The sequence below is a fragment of the Dipodomys ordii genome, unplaced genomic scaffold (genome assembly GCF_000151885.1).
Source record: "Dipodomys ordii isolate 6190 unplaced genomic scaffold, Dord_2.0 Scaffold61, whole genome shotgun sequence".
NCBI lineage: Eukaryota > Metazoa > Chordata > Mammalia > Rodentia > Heteromyidae > Dipodomys > Dipodomys ordii.
Genome location: NW_012267277.1, coordinates 1,210,316 through 1,230,433, shown reverse-complemented (window position 1 = coordinate 1,230,433; position 20,118 = coordinate 1,210,316). Strand labels below are relative to the sequence as shown.

The 20,118-nt window shown below is 39.0% G+C and overlaps 1 protein-coding gene across 6 annotated transcripts in view; it reads left to right on the top strand.

Moving 5' to 3' along the window:
• Zcchc11 (zinc finger, CCHC domain containing 11) overlaps window positions 1-20,118 on the top strand; it is a 137,351-nt gene that overhangs the window by 44,240 nt on the left and 72,993 nt on the right. For all 6 annotated transcript variants that reach the window (XM_013022313.1, XM_013022312.1, XM_013022311.1 and 3 more), the window contains exons 5-11: window positions 288-465; window positions 2,865-2,953; window positions 5,475-5,526; window positions 10,231-10,300; window positions 12,720-12,846; window positions 19,179-19,298; window positions 19,486-19,698. In XM_013022313.1, the coding sequence (XP_012877767.1) occupies window positions 288-465; window positions 2,865-2,953; window positions 5,475-5,526; window positions 10,231-10,300; window positions 12,720-12,846; window positions 19,179-19,298; window positions 19,486-19,698 (849 nt within the window). The remainder of the gene's footprint in view (window positions 1-287; window positions 466-2,864; window positions 2,954-5,474; window positions 5,527-10,230; window positions 10,301-12,719; window positions 12,847-19,178; window positions 19,299-19,485; window positions 19,699-20,118) is intronic.

Sequence of the window (20,118 nt, the reverse complement as noted above, 5' to 3'; positions counted from 1 at the left end):
ACAGCGCCACTTCCGGTTTTCTGGTGGTTTACTGGAGATAGGAGTCTCACGGTCTCTCCTGCTTGGTCTGGCTTTGAACCGCAATCCTCAGATCTCAGCCTCCTGAGTAGCTAGGATTACAGGCGTGAGCCACCAGCACCCGGCACTTCTGTATCTTTTGTTAATATATTTGTCTTATTTCTGATGTATGAAAGGTGAATATTGGTTAAAGTTTTATTTCTGTCCTTCTGTCCTAAATATAAAATCATTAAATAGAAACTTGTTATTGTGAAACATTCCACTAATAGGAAAAACAAGAAGAAAGTGAGCTTCGTTCTCTTCCACCTCCGTCCCCTGCTCATTTGGCTGCTTTAAGTATTGCAGTTGTTGAATTAGCAAAAGAACAAGGAATAACAGATGATGACCTCAGAATCCGTCAGGAAATTGTGGAGGAAATGTCAAAGGTTATAATAACATTTTTACCAGGTACATTCAGTTTTTATTTTAAAAATTGCAAGACTTCTTGCCTTTTCTTCTTGATCTTGGGAAAATTTCTTTTTAAAAAATTTTGACTACATTTCTTAAATATTTTAGTTTGTCTCTTCTTAAAAGTAAATGAAGGGCTGGGAAGGTGGCTCAGTGGTAGAGCGTTTTGCCTTGCATGTCTGAGGCCCGGGTTCGATTCCTCAGCACCACATAAGCAAAAAGAAAAGAAGCCAGAAGTGGCGCTGTGGCTCAAGTGGTAGAGCGCTAGGTGGCTCAAGTGGTAGAGCGCTAGCCTTGAGCTGAAGAGCTGAGGGACAGCGCCCAGACCCAGAATTCAGGCCCCACAACTGAACCCTCCCTCCCCAAAAAAGTAAATGAATTTAGTTGTTTCAATAGAGGAAATACTTCAATAGAGGAAAACTCAGACTTGTAATAAGAAAACAAAAAAGAGTTTTAAAATGCCACAGATTGAAAAGCTGTGGTCTAATAATATGTTTTATATTTGTTTTTGGTACTATGGATCTCTGAAGGGCTTTAAAAAATCGATTTCTTTCAGAATAAACATTTTAACTAGTCACTGGATAAAATTGCTATTGCCTAATGGTAGGCAAAAATAAAGAATCTTGGAGGAAGCATATTTTGGTTGAAGAGATCAGGTTTATTTCAGACATTTATGTATAAAGTACTTGTTTGGCTTATGTTTAAAAAACTTTTTTTTCATCACCACAGGATTTAAGTGAACGTTAGTCGTGGGGCTTGAACTTTGGGTCTGGGCACTGTCCCTGAGCTCTTCAGCTCAAGGCTAGTGCTCTATCACTTGAGCCCCAGTGCCACTTCTGGCTTTTTCTGTTTATGTGATGCTGAGGAATGGAACCCAGGGCTTCATGCATGCGAGGCAAGCACTCTACCATTGAGCCACCTTCTCAGCCTGACTTTTTTTTTTAATCAAAGGGATTTTGGAGAATTGATAAATTAGTTTCATGTAGATCTACTATGAAATTCTGAAGAAATAGTACAAATGCTTGTTTTAGGATATATACTAAATTAGAATGACATAGAAAATTAGCATGGCCCTTGTGCAAAGATGACACATAAATTCATGTTCTCTATTTTTGTTGGATTTTTTTTTTTTTTTGGGTTGGTTGTGGAGCTTGAACTCTGGGCCTGAGCACTATCTCAGCTCTTCAGCTCAAGGCGAGTGCTCTACCACTTGAGCTACAGCGCCACTTCCTTCATGTTCTATATTTTTAAAGGTAGGTGCTAGTGAGAACAGAAGGAAGAAGGTTGTTAGTATGGTTAAATTCTTCATGTCCATGTGTAAAAAGAATGAAGCTTATTGAAATTATTTTGAGAAGTGAGAAAAGGGGATGAGGGAGAGTGACAGGGTGATTCTGATGAAGGCATACTGTATGTATATGGACATGTAAAAAATGAACCCCTTTTACAATTTGTTGATACTTGTAAAAATGTGAAAAAAATGTGGTTAGCTGATAGGTTACAATTTCACATTCATGTGAGATGAACTATAAAATGAAATACGATTAAAATGGAAAAAATTCATTGTTATTTCTACTATAAGCATTGTTATTTCTATTGTAAGTTTCTTCCCTAAATAATCGGTTGAATCCTAGTTTGTCTTATAAAATAATTAAATACTATTATTAATTAGATATGTAATTTTTATTATTTTAATGACTTTTAGATACTTTGTAAATGAAAGTAGACTTTATACAAGTTAAGCATACATTTTAAAATTTCTAAGAAAGTAAGCCTACCAATCAGTACCAGTCATATCCTTTGATAAGATCGTTTAAATATATTATTTCATTATTTTCAAAATAACACGTCTCATAATTTGAGAAAGATATGAATTCTTTTATGAATTCTTCAGAGCCTATAGCGTTTTTGTGGTTTAGATTTGAAATATCAGTTGGTTTGGCCTCACTTTGTCCTTTTAAGAGTGTTTTAATAGTGTTTATGTTGACTTTCCCATTCAATGCTTTATATCATGTAAGTATCTGAAAATAAACACAGGTATTGTCAATAGCTGTAGCTAGGTTAGTACATTTATTAGTTACAAATTGAATGTCAAATATGTTCTCAGTCATATCTAAATGAATTATTTCTAAAAATTCACTTGAATACTAAAAGTTTTATGAGAATCTCTCCTCTCTGATCCTGTACCCCGTAATTGGGAAATGTTTTATTGTTTTATGTATTTTATTGTTATATGTATTTTATTGTTTTATATATTTATCGAACAAATCAATATTAGAAAAAATCAATATTAGAAATAAAATCAAATACATAAAGTATATGAAGTTTTCCTCATTTTCCTATATTTTATATTATACCTATTGACACAGTTTCATGCTTTTTGTATTTTTCCTTTGTTCCAGAATGTTCCCTTAGGTTGTATGGCTCTTCTCTGACTAAGTTTGCTTTGAAAAGTAGTGATGTTAATATAGATATAAAATTTCCTTCCAAGGTAAGTAGGAACAAACCTTCCCTGTGTGTTTCTTATTTAGTTCTTAAATTTTTAGAGAAGTGGGTAGCGCAATATAGAAAACTGTGTTTTGCAGTATTAAGATCATGACTTAAGATCATGAATGGTTCTTACTTCTGGTGAGCCAGTATACAAAGTGGAAGAGTTTTGAAACAAGACAGCCTTGGTTGAAATCTAGGCTGCAAAGAACAAGATACTTGACCTTCCTGAGCCTCAGTTGTATCATTTCCAAAAGAGGGATAAAAAATAGTAAATGAGGTCAGACACACAGATATACAGAGACTGTCTGTCTGTCTGCCTCTCTGTCTCTGTCTGTCTGTCTCTGTCTCTCTCTCACACACACACAATAGATATATAGTGCCTGGGAATGATGATTACTTTTTTTGGGGGGGGGTCCAGTCATGGGGCCTGAACTCTGGGCCTAGGCGCTGTCCCTCAGCTCTTCAGCTCAAGGCTAGCACTCTACCACTTGAGCCACAGGGCCACTTGTGGATTTTTTTCTTTTTGCTTATGTGGTGCTGAGGAATCGAACCCAGGGCCTCAGGCATGCAAGGCAAGCACTCTACCACTGAGCCACCTTCCCAGCCCGATGAATACTTTTAGTAGGAGCTATACAGTTATCAACAATATTGTAATGTTTGTACTGCTAACATTGCTTATTCATAATTTTATGTTTAAATTTTAAAAAATATGTTCAAGTATGATTGATTTAGGTAAAAATTTGGTGTTTTTACTTTACTATTAATGTATGGTTATTAAATGTGTGTATATATATATGTATGTATGTATGTATGTATGTATGATGCTGCAGGGGCTTGAAATCTAGGCCTCATGATTTTGCTTGGCTTTTTGCTTGCTCTACCATTTGAGCAATGCCTCCATCTCTAGCCTTTTGCTAATTAACTGGAGATAAGAATTATCTCTCAGACTTGCTTCTCTGGGTTCATTTCAAATCTGGATTATCAGATCTCAACCTTGTGAGTAGCTAGAAATTATAGGCATGAGCCACTGGAATAAGGATATTGAATACTTTTAAATAGTAGTTTAAATAGTATACTTTAAGGTTCTTTTTTTTTTTTCCCCCGGTCGTTGGGCCTGAACTCTGGGCCTGGGCGCTGTCCCTCAGCTCTTCAGCTCAAGGCTAGCGCTCTACCACTTGAGCCACAGCACCACTTATGGCTTTTTTCTTTTTGCTTATGCAGTGCTGAGGAATTGAACCCAGGGCCTCAGGCATGCAAGGCAAGTGCTCTACCACTGAGCCACCTTCCCAGTCCTACTTTAAGGTTCTTAACAAGTGTGTGTGTGTGTGTGTGTGTGTGTGTACACGCACATGTGCCAGTAAAGTACCAGTCCTACTTTAAGGTTCTTAACAAGTGTGTGTGTGTGTGTGTGTGTGTGTGTGTCACGCACATGTGCCAGTAAAGTACCAGTCCTACTTTAAGGTTCTTAACAAGTGTGTGTGTGTGTGTGTGTGTGTGTGTGTACACGCACATGTGCCAGTAAAGTAATCAGGCTTGAACTCAGGGTCTGTATGCTATACATAACTTTTTTCACTCAAGGCTGATGTTCTACTTGAACTGCAGCTCCCCTTCTGGCTTTTTGCTAGTTAATTGGATATAAGAATTTTACAGACTTTTCCCTTGCGCTAGCTTCAAACCTTGATCTTTGGATCTCAGCTTCCTGAGTAGCTAGGGTTGCAGATGAGAGCAACCAGGACCTAACTTTAACAACTTCTTTTTAATAACTATTTAGTAAGCAAGAATGTTTTTTACATTTGTCTCACTATGAAATTCAGGAATCTTTGTCACTATAAGATCATCCTAACTTCAGGAGTGTTTCTGGAATAATTGTGATATATTTAATCTTCTGTAAATAAGATTTGTTGACATAAAAGTAAATACTATCCTATTTTATAATTTTAAAATATTGTGTGATTTTATTTAACTGTTACTTAATGAGATTGAGTATTCTTTTTTTTTTTGGGTCTGGTCGTGAGCCTGAACTCTGGGCCTGGGCACTGTCCCTCAGCTCTTCAGCTCATGGCTAGCGCTCTACCACTTGAGCCACAGCGCCACTTCTGGCTTTTTTTTGGGGGGGGTTGGTCGTGGGGCTTGAACTCTGGGCCTGAGCGCTGTCCCTCAGCTCTTCAGCTCAAGGTGAGCACTCTACCACTTGAGCTACAGCGCCACTTCTGGTTTTCTGGTGGTTTATTGGAGATAGGAGTCTCATAGCCTCTCCTGCCCGGGCTGGCTTTGAACCGTGATCCTCAGATCTCAGCCTCCTGATAGCTAGGATTACAGGCGTGAGCCACCAGCGCCCAGCTTCTTTTTTCTTTTTTTCTTCTGCTTATGTGGTGCTGAGGAATCGAACCCAGGGCCTCATGCATGCAAGGCAAGCACTCTACCACTGAGCCACCTTCCTAGCCCCAAGATTTGAATATTCTTAAATGATCTATTACTTCTACTTAAAAATTTGTATGTTAATTTAGTCTTAAACTTTTTAGATGAATCATCCAGACCTTCTGATACAAGTGCTTGGAATTTTGAAAAAAAGTGGTGAGTTTCTTTTTTTCCTTCTTTTTTTCGTCTTTTTAAAGGCATATATACTAATATGTTTAACCAAATTAGAGTTAAAACTGCTAGAATGTTTTAGTCTTTGCTAATTGCATATGGACAGATATGTGTATGTTCATTATATTTGCTAAGTATATCAACCATATGGTTTATCTGTTGGTTAGGTCAAAGCTACTGTAATTAATAATTTAAAAAATTTTTGGAAGTGGCGCTCTGGCTCGAATTGGCAGAATACTAGCAAAATTGCTGGGGACAGCGCTGACGCCCAGAATTCAAGCCCCACAACAACAACAAGAAAAAACTTGTCAAATTTAAAAAGGCTACTGTACTTCAAAACTAAAATATATTAGCTTTTAATACAAGTTTCCTTTTTTGTTTTTGTTGGTCATGGGGCTTGAACTCTGGGCCTGGGCGCTATCCTTGAGCTCTTCAGCTCAAGGTGAGCGCTCTACCACTGGAACCATAGTGCCACTTTCGGTTTTTTGTTGGTTAATTGGAGATAAGAGTCTGACGGACTTTCCTGTCCGGGCTAGCTTTGAACCAGGATCCTCAGATCTCAGCCTCCTGAGTAGCTAGGATTACAGACGTGAGTCACCAGGGCTTACACGTTTCTTTTTTTTTGTTTTGTTTTGTTTTTCTTTTTCTTTTTTTGCCAGTCGTGGGGCATGAACTCTGGGCCTGGGCACTGTACCTCAGCTCAGCTCTTCAGCTCAAGGCTAGTGCTCTACCACTTGAGCCACAATGCCACTTCTGGCTTTTTCTGCTTATGTGGTGCTGAGGAATCAAACCCAGGGCCTCATGTATGCAAGGCAAGCACTCTACCACTGAGCCACCTTCCCAGCCCCACGTTTCCTTTTATCTTCAGTTTTATCTCACACTTTTGCTTTTTGTAGTTTCATTTAACCTACAATCAACCACAATCTAAAATTACTAAGTGAAACACAAAAATAAATAATTCATAAGTTTAAAATTATATCATTCTGCATAGTCACTCACCTATTATTTAGTACCTGTCTTGTTTATCAGATTATTGGTCCATCTGTTGCAGTAACATGCACAAAGAGAGACCACATTTATATAACTTTTGTTATGTTGTTATAATTGTTCTATTTTACTACAGTTATTGTTGTTAATCTCTTACTGTGTCCAATTTATAAATTAAATTTTATCAAGGATGTATATGATTAGGAAAAAACGAATATTTTTAAGGGTATTGGTATCTGGTTGCAAACGGTCTTGCAGGTAAGAAGGGACTATGGTGTTACAGGTATTTCACGTACTAAGGAATACAAGAAAACTTATAGTCATTAAGAAGTCATTGATGAAGGAAGGCTAGGGAGAGATACGGAATTAAAATGCATTTGTTAAACAGGCTTTTCTTATCTTAAAATAGTGATATTAATCTAATTTAATCATTTATATTACATTAGGAGTCATACCTAGTAGATGTTTCCTATGTGCCTTACCTGGATTGCATTTCTAAACAAGACATTCATAGAGGTAAAACAAGACAAAACAAAACAAAACAATTGATGCTTCAAACTAAGCCATGATCATATATTATAAATTTGTAATTTCTTGATTTTTATTTCTTTCCTATTCTCCTTTCTTCTATCTCTACCTCTCCTCCTCCCTCCCCCTATTGTTAGAACCCAAGCCCTCATGTGTGCTAGACAAGCAAGAACTGAACAACAAACTCAGCCCTGCTTTTCTTGTTATAAAGTCAATATTGAGAGCTCAGGATCAGTATCCAGACTTTCAGGCTCAGACATTAATTTTGCCATGTTCTACATATGATTTCAGTGTTACTATTTCAATGTTCTCAACTGTTTTATGGTAATAATATGTTCTTTTTAAAAATCTGTACTAGAGTTTGAATATAGGGCTTTGTGCTTGCTTGGCAGGAGCTATATCACTTTATCATATCTTCGTCTATTTTTCCTTTTATTTTTTCATTTAATTGAACAATATTTTTTGTACCCATAGTAGGGCTTTTGGCTTTTTGGTAATATATTATAGATAAGAGTTAGAGACTGCCTAGGCTGGTTTTTGAACTGCAATCCTCAGATCTCAGTCTCCTGAGTAGCTAGGATTACAGGCATGAGTCACCAGTGCCTATTCTTTGATAGTTTTTTTTTTTTTTATTGTTCTAAGCTTCATGCCAGATACTTTACCTGGCAAAAACATTTGCAATTTGGTTAGAAAGATAGCATTTTTTTTCTTTTCAAATTCTTTATTGTGATTAAGTGATTACATAATTTCCCAAATTTCTACAGTATTGTGAGATAGTGATGCTTACTTAGTTAGTCACAAACACATTCTAACTTTCATGGGGCAAATTGTTTATCGTGGTCTATAACATTTATGAGTTCTCTGACAATACAATTATTTCTTCCACATTGGGTGATATGTACATTTCTTTTGTTTTGCATAGCGTCAGCTATTCCCTGTTTCCCACTCATTCCCTCCCTCCCATCTCTGCCATTGAGTTGCTGAGTTTATTTTGATCAATGTCCAGTACAGCGGATGGGTCCCGCTGCTGTATGTTTTTCCCTGATTCCCTCTAGTTCTGTGTCCTCCTCCTGGTTTTCCTCCGGTGTATACATATATACCATATATGTGATCAGCATGGGGTTATTCAATACTGATTCGACCAGATGAGTGGAAATCCTTTGTTTCTTAAGCCTTGTTAATTTTGTCGTATCACCTTACGTTTTGGATTTATCATCCACTAAGATAGCATATTTTTAAGGCTTTATTTTTTCATGGATTCTAATGTTAATTTTAAAGTCCTTTTGCTTTTTGCCTATCAGCCCTATCAACTGTTAGTACTTCCTGTTGTCCATTATCCTGGGAAATGACTTTGAAGGGAATGAGTTTGATATAGTTTGTGCTGCAAAGTTATTTAATATAGCTTTCTTAATTAATAAATACTTCTAACTACACAGAAGCTTTAATGTTATGTTATAGATAAGAGGCAAATACAGCTTTTACCTCTTTAGACTTACTCAGTGTCATAACTTTAAAATACATCCTTTCCACTAAAATACATCAGTGGATCATCAAGTCATATAAGTTTATAAAACAATTTTATTTAAAATTATGCCTTTATATCTTCATTGTTTCTCTATAGACCTGTAATCTACAACATTTTTATTCCTTTTTTTTTGTCTGTCATGGGGCCTGAACTCTGGACCTGGGTGCTGTCCCTCAACTCTTCAGCTCAAGTCTAGCTCTCTACTACTTGAGCCACAGCACCACTTCTAGCTTTTTCTGCTTATGTGGTCCTGAGGAATCAAACCCAGGGCTTCATGCATGCAAGGCAAGCACTCTACCACTGAGCCACCTTCGCAGCCCTGATTTTTATTCTATATTTGTGTTCTAGATCCCCATTGACCCCTTTGTGCTTCTTCATTGACGTAGCCACCATGCATATTAAGTTTGACAGGGGGCTGGGAATGTGGCTCAGTGGTGGAGTGCTTACCTCACATATATGAGGTTTGATTCCTCAGCACCAATACACAGAAAAGGCTGGAAGTGGGCTGGGAAGGTGGCTCAGCGGTAGAGCGGTTGCCTTGCATGCTCAAGGCCCTGGGTTCGATTCCTCAGCACCACATAAGCAAAAAGAAAAAAGCTGGAAGTGGCGCTGTGGCTCAAGTGGTAGAGTGCTAGCCTTGAGCTGAAGAGCTGAGGGACAGCGCCCAGGCCCAGAGTTCAGGCCCCACGACCGGACCCAAAAAAAAAAAAAAAAGAAAAGGCTGGAAGTGGCATTGTGGCTCAAGTAGTAGAGTGCTAGCCTTGAGCAAAATGTTGCTCAGGGACAGTGCCCAGGCCCTGAGTTCAACCCTAGGACTGGCAAAAAATAAAAAAATAGAAAAATGTGACATAGGTCTCTAGCACTTTTTAAAAAATGAACAATTCTAGCAAGTACTTTGAGATTCCATCGTTTCAAATGAAATAATATGGGCTGGGAAGGTGCCTTAGTGGTAGAGTGCTTGCCTTGCATGCATGAGGCCCTGGGTTCGATTCTTCAATACCACATAAGCAGAAAAAGCCGGAAGTGGCACTGTGGCTCATTTTAGCTGAAGAGCTGTGGGACAGCACTCAGGCCCAGAGTTCAGGCCCCATGACTGTTTTTATTTAAATATTGTTAATCCATCTATCTTTATTCAATATAGTATAAGGCCTATAGAAAAAGACTTAAGTTGTAAAAGTGCTTCATCGTGGTAGGTCTTCCTTGACATTTGTATTAGGAACACTTTTCATTAACAGGAAATTAGGCTATCAGCATTAGCATCTGAAAGCATTAAACTGCAAACATGATAGGTCCGCATTTGTGGTTCCTATGGAAATAATCCTCAGAAGTAAGTAGTAACCTTTCTTTGCTATTTTAGGGAAGTATTAAGAACTTACATACTTACTTGGAAATATTGCAACTTTCAGGGATGTTAATTAAAGCCTTTCTTCTTAAGATGATTGTAATTTTCAGACAGTATTTGGGACTGTACCTATGGTTTGTGTTATACAACAAATGACACTAAGAGAAGTAAGATACCCTGTTAGCTTAATGCAAATGGGTGGATTTTCCCACAGAACTGAGAGTGACATTTAGAAGGAAACTGCTGCTTAACTATTGAATAAGTTCTTTAGAGATGTTGACATTAGCTTACTTTTCTTTCCCTTCAGTATTATATATAGATGTGGAATCTGACTTTCATGCTAAAGTTCCTGTTGTGGTGTGCAAGGATCGCAAAAGGTTGGTAACAGTGAAGAGACACGTGCGTGCGTGCGTGTGTGTGTTTACCAGTACTGGGGATTGAACTCAGGACCTGGGTACCGTCCCCGAGCTGCTTTTACTCAAGGCTAGCACTCTACCACCTGAACCATGGCACCATTTCTGACTTTTTCTGTTTATGTGGTACTGAGGAATTGAACCAGGGCTTCATACATGCTAGACAAGTACTCTACCACTAAGCCACATTCCCAGCTAAGAAATATTTCTTAAAAAAAAATCTAAAAAACCAAACTTGAAGTGAACATTTCCAGAGAAAATATTTTTAGATTTCTATCTTGTTAGTTGATAGCTGTTTTCTGTTCATTAAAAATAGCAAGCCTCTAGGTGCCAGTAGCTCATGCCTGTAATTCTAGCTACTCAGGAAATACGAGGATTGCGATTTGAAGCCACCAAGGGGAGAAAAGGTATCATGTTGTCCTCATATTCTGTGACTCTTATCTCCATTTAGCCACTCAAAAAAGTTGGAAGTGGTCAGGCATCAGTGGCTCATGCCTGTAATCCTAGCTACTCAGGAGGCTGAGATCTGAGGATTATGGTTCAAATCAAGCCAGGACAGGAAAGTCTATGAAACTGTTATTTCTAATAAATCACCACAAAACCGGAAGTGGCACTTTGGCTCAAGTGGTACAGCACCCTCCTAGAGCTGAAGAGCTGAGGGACAGTACCCAGGCCCAGGGTTCAAGCCTCACGATCTACAGAAAAAAAAAAAAAAGAAGTGGAACTGGCTCAAAGTGGTAAAGTATTAGCCTTGAGCAATTTTGCTCAGGGACAGCTCCCAGGCCCTGGATTCAAGCCCCATGTCAGAGAAGAAAATAGCAAGTACAGGTAAACAATAAATAGGATTATCATATAATTCTCTAGGCAAAATTTTCAGTGTTTACTCAAGTTTACTTACTCATCCAACAGTATTAATTTAGGAACTGCACCAATCCAGACATATATTAATGAGAAATAGTCTCCCTTGTTAAAGATCTCACTGTTAGAGTAGTTTTTGGTTTACTAAAGTTGAAATGAATTATTGGACATTAATCTTGCCATTCTAGTCAGCTGTCTGAAGGATTGAGGGGGCAAAGTGCCGTTGATAAAGGAAACTAAAATAGTTATTTGAGATCAATGTAGAAGTTATAGAAATAATACAGAATTATAAGTATTGTATTGATTACTAACTTGTTTTTTTTTTGTGAGTGGTGGGGCTTAAACTCTGGGCTTGGGCGCTGTCTCTTCACTTTTCAGCTCAAGGCCAGTGCGCTACTGCTTGAGCCACAGCACCACTTCCGGATTTCTAGTGGTTTATTGGAGATAAGAGTCTCATGGACTTTCCTGCCCAGGCTGGCTTTGAACCATGATCCTCAGATCTCAGCCTCCTGAGTAGCTAGGATTATAAGTGTGAGCCATTGGTGCCTGGCTTTTGTTTTTCTTAAATTTTAAGATTAACGTATTTTCTATAGCTAAAATAGTCCATGAGGATCTAGTTTGCTTACTTGATTTTCCCTTCCTTCCCTTCCTTCCCTCCTTCCTTCCCTTCCCCCTTCCTCCCTCCCTCCCTCCCTTTTTCCCTCCCTCCCACCCTCTCTTTTCTCTCTTTTCTCTCTCTCTTTCTCTCTCCTTCCTTCCTTCCTTCCTTCCTCCCCTCCTTCCTTCCTTCCTTCTTTCCTTCCTTCCTTTCTTCCTTTCTGTTGGCCATGGGGCTTGAACTCTGGGCCTAGGTGTTGTCCCTCAGCTCTGTAGCTCAAGGCAAGTGCTCTACTGCTTGAGCCACAGCACCACTTCTGGTTTTCTGGTGATTAATTGGAGATACGAATCTCATGGACTTTTCTTGCCCAGGCTGGCTTTGAAGGCATCCTCAGATCTCAGCCTCCTGAGTAGGTAGGATTATAGACGTGATCCACCCACACCTGGCTCAACTACCTTATTTTCTGTGTTAGAAATTTGAGACAGGGAAGAGTTAAACATTTGTTCAAATGTAAATAACTTAGGACAAAAATCAGAACTGGAAGCAACTGACTCTTGTGTGGTGGATACAGTATTCCTTTGTCCTTCTAGTATTTAGGGTATTATGATTAATCAGCAAACACTCAACACTTGAGCCATACCCACAATCCTTTTTTGAGTTATTTTTCTAATAGTGTCTCACAGTATTGCCCATGGTTGACCTGAATGATGATTTTTCCTATCTATGCCTCCTAGTGTGTGGTAGACTTACTATACTAGATTGAGACGGAGGCCTCACTAGCTCTTAGCACAGAAATTGTGCTTGGATTGCAGGTGTGAGCCACTTGTGTAGTTAGGATTGCAGGCATGAGCCATTGGCGCCCCATGAAGTATTTTGCTTTTTAAGATATCATTCAACACAGTGAAACTGTTTCTTTCTCATTCACAGTGGTTTACTTTGTAGAGTGAGTGCAGGAAATGATATGGCATGTCTCACTACTGATTTACTTGCTGCTCTTGGCAAAATGGAACCTGTCTTTACTCCATTGGTGTTAGCCTTTCGCTATTGGGCTAAGGTAAGTGGAACAGAATAAAAAGTACCTAACTCTTGAAATAAATCAAGCTTTTGTTTTATACTGACATATAACATAAATCATAGCACATGGAAGAAAATAGCTATTAGAATTTCTGGTCATGAAAATAAAGTTTTGTTTCACTGGGTGTTTTTTTTTTTTTTTGTCAGTTGTCAGTTGTGTGCCTGGGCTCTGTCCCTGAGCCTTTTTGTGCTCAAAGCTAGCACTCTACCACCCGAGCCACAGCACCATTCCTGGTTTTTGAGTGATTAATTGGAAATAAGAATCTCATGGGGAGGGCTGGGAAGGTGGCTCAGTGGTAGAGCACTTGCCTTGCATGCCTGAGGCCCTGGGTTCGTTCCCTAGCACCACATAAGCAAAAAGAAAAAAAGCCGAAAGTGGTGCTGTGGCTCAAGTGGTAGAGCGCTAGCCTTGAGCTGAAGAGCTGAGGGACAGCGCCCAGGCCTAGAGTTCAGGCCCCACGACCGGACCCCAAAAAAAAAAAGAATCTCATGGGGACTTTTCCATCCAGTTTAGTTTTGAGCTACAATCCTTAGATCTCAGCTTCTTGAGGAGCTAGGATAACAGGTGCAAATAAAGTTTTAAACTGTATACTGGTGGCTCACGCCTGTAATCCTAGCTACTCAGAAGACTGATATCTGAGGATCAAGACTGTAAGCTAGCTGGGGCAAGCAAATCCAAGAGACTCTCTTCTCTAAAAGCAAAAAGTGGGAAGTGAAGGTTTGGTGCAATTGGTAAAGTGAAAAAGATAAGCAGGAGTACCAGGTCCTGAATTTGAGCCCCAATACTAGTACACACAAAAAACATACAGCCTGTGCAGGTGGCTCATACCTGTAATCCTAGCTACTCAGGAGGCTGAGATCTGAGCATTACTATTCAAAGCCAACCCAAGCAGAAAAGTCCATGAACTCCTGCCTCCAATTATTCACCAAACAGCTACAGCTCAGGTGGTGGAAGGCTAGCCAGGACTGAGACACACACATGTACACACATGCACGCACACATACACACATGCATGTATCAGCTCCGGCAGGAAAGTTCTTGAGATTCATCTCCAGTTAACACCCCAAAGTCAGAAGTGGAACTATGGTTGTAGTGGTCAAGCATTAGCTTGAACAGAAAAACTTCAGGACATTGCCTAGGTCCTGAGTTCAAGCTCCAGAATCTGCACAAGAAAAAAAAAAGTTAATGACTTATAGATCTACAGTAGTTCCAGATGGGATACATTCCAAGACCCCCTGTGGGTGTATGGGAACTTGGGTGGAACTAAAATACAACGCCCCCCCCCACACACATGTACACAGGCACACACATGCATACTATATTTTTTCCTGTTTATTTACATAATATGAAAAGCTTAACTTATACAAGTAAGAGATTTACAAAAATAACTAATAAAATACATTTTTTGCAATACAGTTAAATTTATTCCTGAAATTTTTTATTTATGCTTTATTTTTTTCTCCAAATATTTCTTTTTAAGTGACTACATACATTTCACAATACTGTGGCATAGTCATATTTAGATAAAGTATGTAGGTTAAGGTTCTTTTGGTTTGTTTGTTTATTTTGAGACAGTGTCTTGCTATGTATTTTGGCTAGCCTTGAATTTGCTGTGTGGTTCAGGTCAGCCTCAAACTTGTGATTCTCTTGTCTCAGCTTACCAAGTGATAGTATTACAGGCATGCCTTACCAAATCTGGCTTTAAGGTTTTTTAGTTGCATATGTTTTCTTTTCTTCCTTTTTGTTGGTCTTGGGGCATGAATTCTGGGCCTGGGCACTGTTCTTCAGCTCTTTAGCTCAAGGCTAGTGCTCTACCACTTGAGCCACAGTCTTTTCTGAGTGGGTTATTGGAGATAAGGTCTCACAGACTTTACTGCCCGGGCTGGCTTTGAACCGTGATCCTCAGATCTCAGCCTCCTGAGTAGCTAGGATTACAGGCCTGAGCCACTGGCGCCAGGCTTTGCATATGTTTTCTCATCTCTATGAATATTCTCTTTCAATTATTTATATAATCCTGGAGCAATTTCTGACTGGGCAACAGCTGAACAATTAACTATCAAAGTTTTGTGTTTTTGTTTTTTTTTTGTCAGTCGTGGGGCTTGAACTCTGGGCCTGGGCACTGTTCTTGAGCTCTGCAGTGCAAGGTTAGCACTCTACCACTTGAGCCACAGTACCACTTCTGGCTTTTTTTCTGTTTACGTGGTGCTGAGGAATTGAACCTCATGCATGCAAGGCAAGCACTATACCACTGAGCTACCTTCCCAGCCTCAAAGTTTCTTAAGTAAGACTTAGTTTATATTTCTTGGGATTTTTGTTTTGTTTTGTTTGACTGCCCTGGGGCTTGAACTCAGGGCCTGAGCACTGTCTTCGAGCTTCTTTTGCTCAAGGTTAGCCCTCTACCACTTGAGCCACAGCGTCATTTCCAGCTTTTTCTGTGTATGTGGTACTGAGGAATCAAACCCAGGGCTTCATGCATGCTAGGCAAGCACTCAACCACTAAGCCACATTCCTAGCTCATTAATTTTTTTTTTTTTTTTGTCGGTTGTGGGCTTGAACTCTGGGCCTAAGCACTGTCCCTGAGCTCTTCAGCTCAAAGCTAGCATTCTACCACTTGAGCCATAGCGCCACTAACAGTTTTCTGGTGTTTTATTAGAGATGAGTCTCACAGACTTTCTGTCCAGGCTGGCTTTGAACCATGATCCTCAGATCTCAGCCTCCTCTGAGTAGCTAGGATTACAGGCATGAACCACCAGCACTGGGCTTCATTAGTTTATATTTCTAATAACTGTAGTTACATTGTGTTCATTTTTTTTTTTAGATTAGAGATAGTGGTAATTATTGCAGTCCAAATGTACAGAGAATTATCTTTCAGTAAGAAAGATACAGGAAGAAAATTACATTATTGGTCTGGGAAGGTGGCTCAGTGGTAGAGCTTGCCTTGCATGCTTGAGGCCCTGGGTTTGATTCCTCAGCACCACATAAGCAGAAAAAAAAGCCGAAAGTGGCACTGTGGCTCAAGTGGTAGAGCACTAGCCTTGAGCTGAAGAGCTGAGGGACAGCGCCCAGGCCCAGAGTTCAGGCCCCACCACTGGACCAAAAAAAAAAGAAAGAAAATTACCTTATTGAATAGCATAAATGAAATACTGAAGACATTTTTCCATTTACCAAACATTTGTTAATGCTTATCTGCCACCAATTCACTGTCCTAGACAGTGGGACATCTGACAAGACTTAAAAAGTTGTGAAGTCATGAAGCTTGCTTACTTCTGGAAGAATTAGGTAGTAAACAAATAGATGCATAATATATCTTTTAGGGTTTAGTACTATAAAAGTGAGATGATATGATAAGAGAAGTATGTTTTACTGATGGTCAAGGAAAGTCTCTTTGAGGAGTGATAATTAAATTCAGACCAGCAGTAGCTAGCCATATAAAAATGATTAAAGAACTTTCATGGGAGAACTATTGCAACCTTCTAAAATAGGAATCAGCTTCTGAGTAACATAAGAATACAAAAGTGACCACAATGAAGTGAGTTAAGGTGAAAGTTCTGGGAGGTGAAATCTAGCTCTGTAGTGAAGAATTGGGATATATTTCATGGCAGTGAGAAAACAGGAAAGGTTTAAAATATAACTCTGTATTTACCCCTTTAGGTTAAAGGAGAAGAAATAGGTTGTCCAAAGAACAAGCTGGTCTGGTGCATTAGCCAGACATAACAATGATTTCTGCTAGATTAGAATGTATATGAAGCAAATTAGCATAGGTAAATTGTAGATGCATTGAGTATGAGAGTTGAGGGAAAGCTAGCATGAAAAGTATTGAGATTGGAGGTGTGGCTTAGGTAGTAGAGCACCAGCCAGTGAACGAAAGTGTCAGAGTTTTAAGTCCCAGTCTCAGATTAAAAAAAAAAAGTCTTAATTTTCAAAATGTGAGCATACCAAATTCTTGGATTGGGAGATTATATCCTTAAAACACATTTTTTTATATTTTCATGTATATAATACAGAAACACTCCTATAGTTCATGGAAAGAAAATATATGGCATAGCCAAAAGAATTCAAGAAGTGAAGATCAGTGAATGGGAGCCTCCTTTACTACTGTAAGATTTCATTAAGCTGGGCAAGATGGCACTTATTTGTAATCCTAGCTCGAGTAATTTAGATAGTTGTTAAATAGTATGAAAATTGCATAATCTCATAGTCAAGGATATTCAAATTGAAGTACCTATGAAATATTAAAATCTTACTGTTTGACAGTTTCAATACATAGTGTTAGAAAGTTTGTGTGTATGTAGTATGTTAGTAGAGAACAGAAAAGAGAAATTCTGTGATTTTGGAAGATCTCACAGTATTTATCAGAATTGAAAAAACATGGGGCTGGGAAGGTGGCTCAGTGGTAGAGAGCTTGCCTTGCATGCCTGAGGCCCTGGGTTTGATTCCTCAGCACCACATAAGCAAAAAGAAAAAAAGCCGGAAGTGGTGCTGTGGTAGAGCACTAGCCTTGAGCTGAAGAGCTGAGGGACAGCGCCCAGGCCCAGAGTTCAGGCCCCACGAACGGACCCCCCAAAAAAAATATGTATATCTTAAAAATTGAGTAAGTGCATTCCTGGCAACACAGCTAATAGAAATAAATGCTGCTGGTGGCTCATGCCTGTAATCCTAGCTACTCAGGAGGCTGAGATCTGTGAATCATAGTTCAAAGCCAGTCCAGGCCGGAAAGTCCATAAGACTTTTATCTCTAGTTAACTACCAGAAAACCAGAAGAAAAAACTGGAAGAAAGAAAAGAGAAAAAAGAAAAGAAAGGAAGGAAGGAAAGGAAAGAAGGAAGGAAAGAAAGGAAGGAAAGAAAGTAAGAGAAGTGCTACAGTACTTGGATAATTTGTGTTAAAAATATTGCAGCATTATTTGAAGTGATAGAAATGAAGAACTAAATGTCACTGTTCTTGACTGCTTGAGTAACAAGAACTAAATGTCACTGTTCTTGACTGCTTGAGTAACCACTCAGGTCATAAACTGTAAATTAACCACTTAAAAGAATGTGCTAGCTGGGCACTGGTGGCTCATGCCTGTAATCCTAGCTATTCAGGAGGCTGAGATCTGAGGATCACAGTTCAAAGTCAGTCCAGGCAGGAAAGGCCATGAGACTCTTATCTCTAATAAACCATGAGAAAACCCAAAATGGTGCTGTACCACAGAAACAGAAAAAGCCAGAAGTGGCGCTGTGGCCCAAGTGGTAGAGCACTAGTCTTGAGTTGAAGAGCTGAGGGACAGCACCCAGGCCCAGAGTTTAGGCCCCACGACCCACCAAAAAAAAAAAGAATATTCTAAAACCAAAGCCAAATGCTTGTAGCTAACTCAGAAGGTTGAGTTCTGAGGATCACAGTTCAAAGCCAAGCCTAGTCAGGAATTTTCTTGAGAATCTCACCTTCAGTTAATACCATAAAACTGGAAGTGGCACTGTGATTCAAAGTGGTAGAGCGCTAACCTTGAGCAAAAAGAGCTCAGGGACAATGCCAAGGCCCTGAGTTCAAACTACCAAAAACAAAACAAAGTATAGTCAAATAAAAAGAATGTGTTAGATTTGTGCTAATTGATTTAGAGGAACCTTTTTGATATATTGCTAAGGGAGAAGAGTAATACATAGGGAGATGTCTTTTTTTTTTTTTTTTTGGTGTCCAGTCATGGGGCCTGAACTCTGGGCCTGGGCGCTGTCCCTCAGCTCTTCAGCTCAAGGCTAGTGCTCTACCACAGCACCACTTCCGGCTTTTTTTCTTTTTGCTTATGTGGTGCTGAGGAATTGAACTCAGGGCCTCATGCATGCAAGGCAAGCACTCTACCACTGAGCCACCTTCCCAGCCCCACATAAGGAGATGTCTATAATGCACTATTTTTCTAAAAATAATGACAAGCAAATGGTATATAAAATAGAATGTATTGTTTAAATTTAATAGAAGGCATGGCCGAGTATATAGAAAGTTGCTAATAGTGAGAGTGAAGTACTCTATATACTTACATTTAACTAAAGTATGTTTGTATATTTTTTTACATAAAGTAAGAAATGGAAAGTTAGTCACTAATAAGTTAATAGTTTTCTATCAGGAGGAATTTCATAATACTCCTAATAGTTTTAATTAGTAAGTTTTTATAATGATTATAAACCCAGGCTGCTTTTTATTATGAAAGCTACAGAAAACTAAATCCTAGTACTTTGTTCTTTTGATTTTGCAGTTGTGCTATATTGACTCCCAAACTGATGGTGGAATTCCGTCTTACTGTTTTGCTTTAATGGTGATGTGTTCTTTTGATTTTGCAGTTGTGCTATATTGACTCCCAAACTGATGGTGGAATCCCGTCTTACTGTTTTGCTTTAATGGTGATGTTCTTTTTACAACAAAGAAAACCCCCTCTTCTTCCTTGCTTACTTGGAAGTTGGGTAAGAATAAGTTTGTTGAAATTATCTGTGCATGTATGCATGTATATGCATGTATATGCATGTGAATATGTAGAGTGCTCTTGCAAAGTGCTCTGCTCACACATTTTAAGGTCGAATCCTACATTGTCTCAACTTCTCTTTTTTAAAAATAATTTTTCAATTGCCAATTTGGAATGCCTTTTTATAGATTGAAGGCTTTGACCCCAAAAGAATGGATGACTTTCAGCTGAAAGGCATAGTAGAAGACAAATTTGTGAAATGGGAATATAATTCAAGTAGTGCAACTGAGAAAAACTCAATTACTGATGAAAACAAAGCTAAGGCAGAACAACCAAAAGATGATACCAAGAAGACAGAAACAGACAACCAAAGTTACGCCATGAAGGAAAAACATGGCAAAGTAAGCATTTTTTGGGAGGGGTGTGTGCAGCGGGAGGCTTTTTAATGTATGGAAATTGTGGTACTTTCTTGACCTCATTTTCCTCCTCATCTCTAAAGTGAGAGGTTTATCTGGTTTAGCTTTTCAATACTGAGATTCTCTAAAGAGTTTATAGTTCCTTTTGTAAGACTTGTATTGTTTCAATCATTTCAAGGCAATTTATTGTAATTTTAAAAATTTAAACAAGGAAAATTTCATTTAAGAGTTAGACTCGGACGCCGGGCGCTGGTGGCTCACAGCTGTAATCCTAGCTACTCAGGAGGCTGAGATCTGAGGATCACGGTTCAAATCCAGCCCGGGCAGGAGAGACCGTGAGACTCCTATCTCCAATAAACCACCAGAAAACTGGAAGTGGTGCTGTAGCTCAAGTGGTAGAGCGCT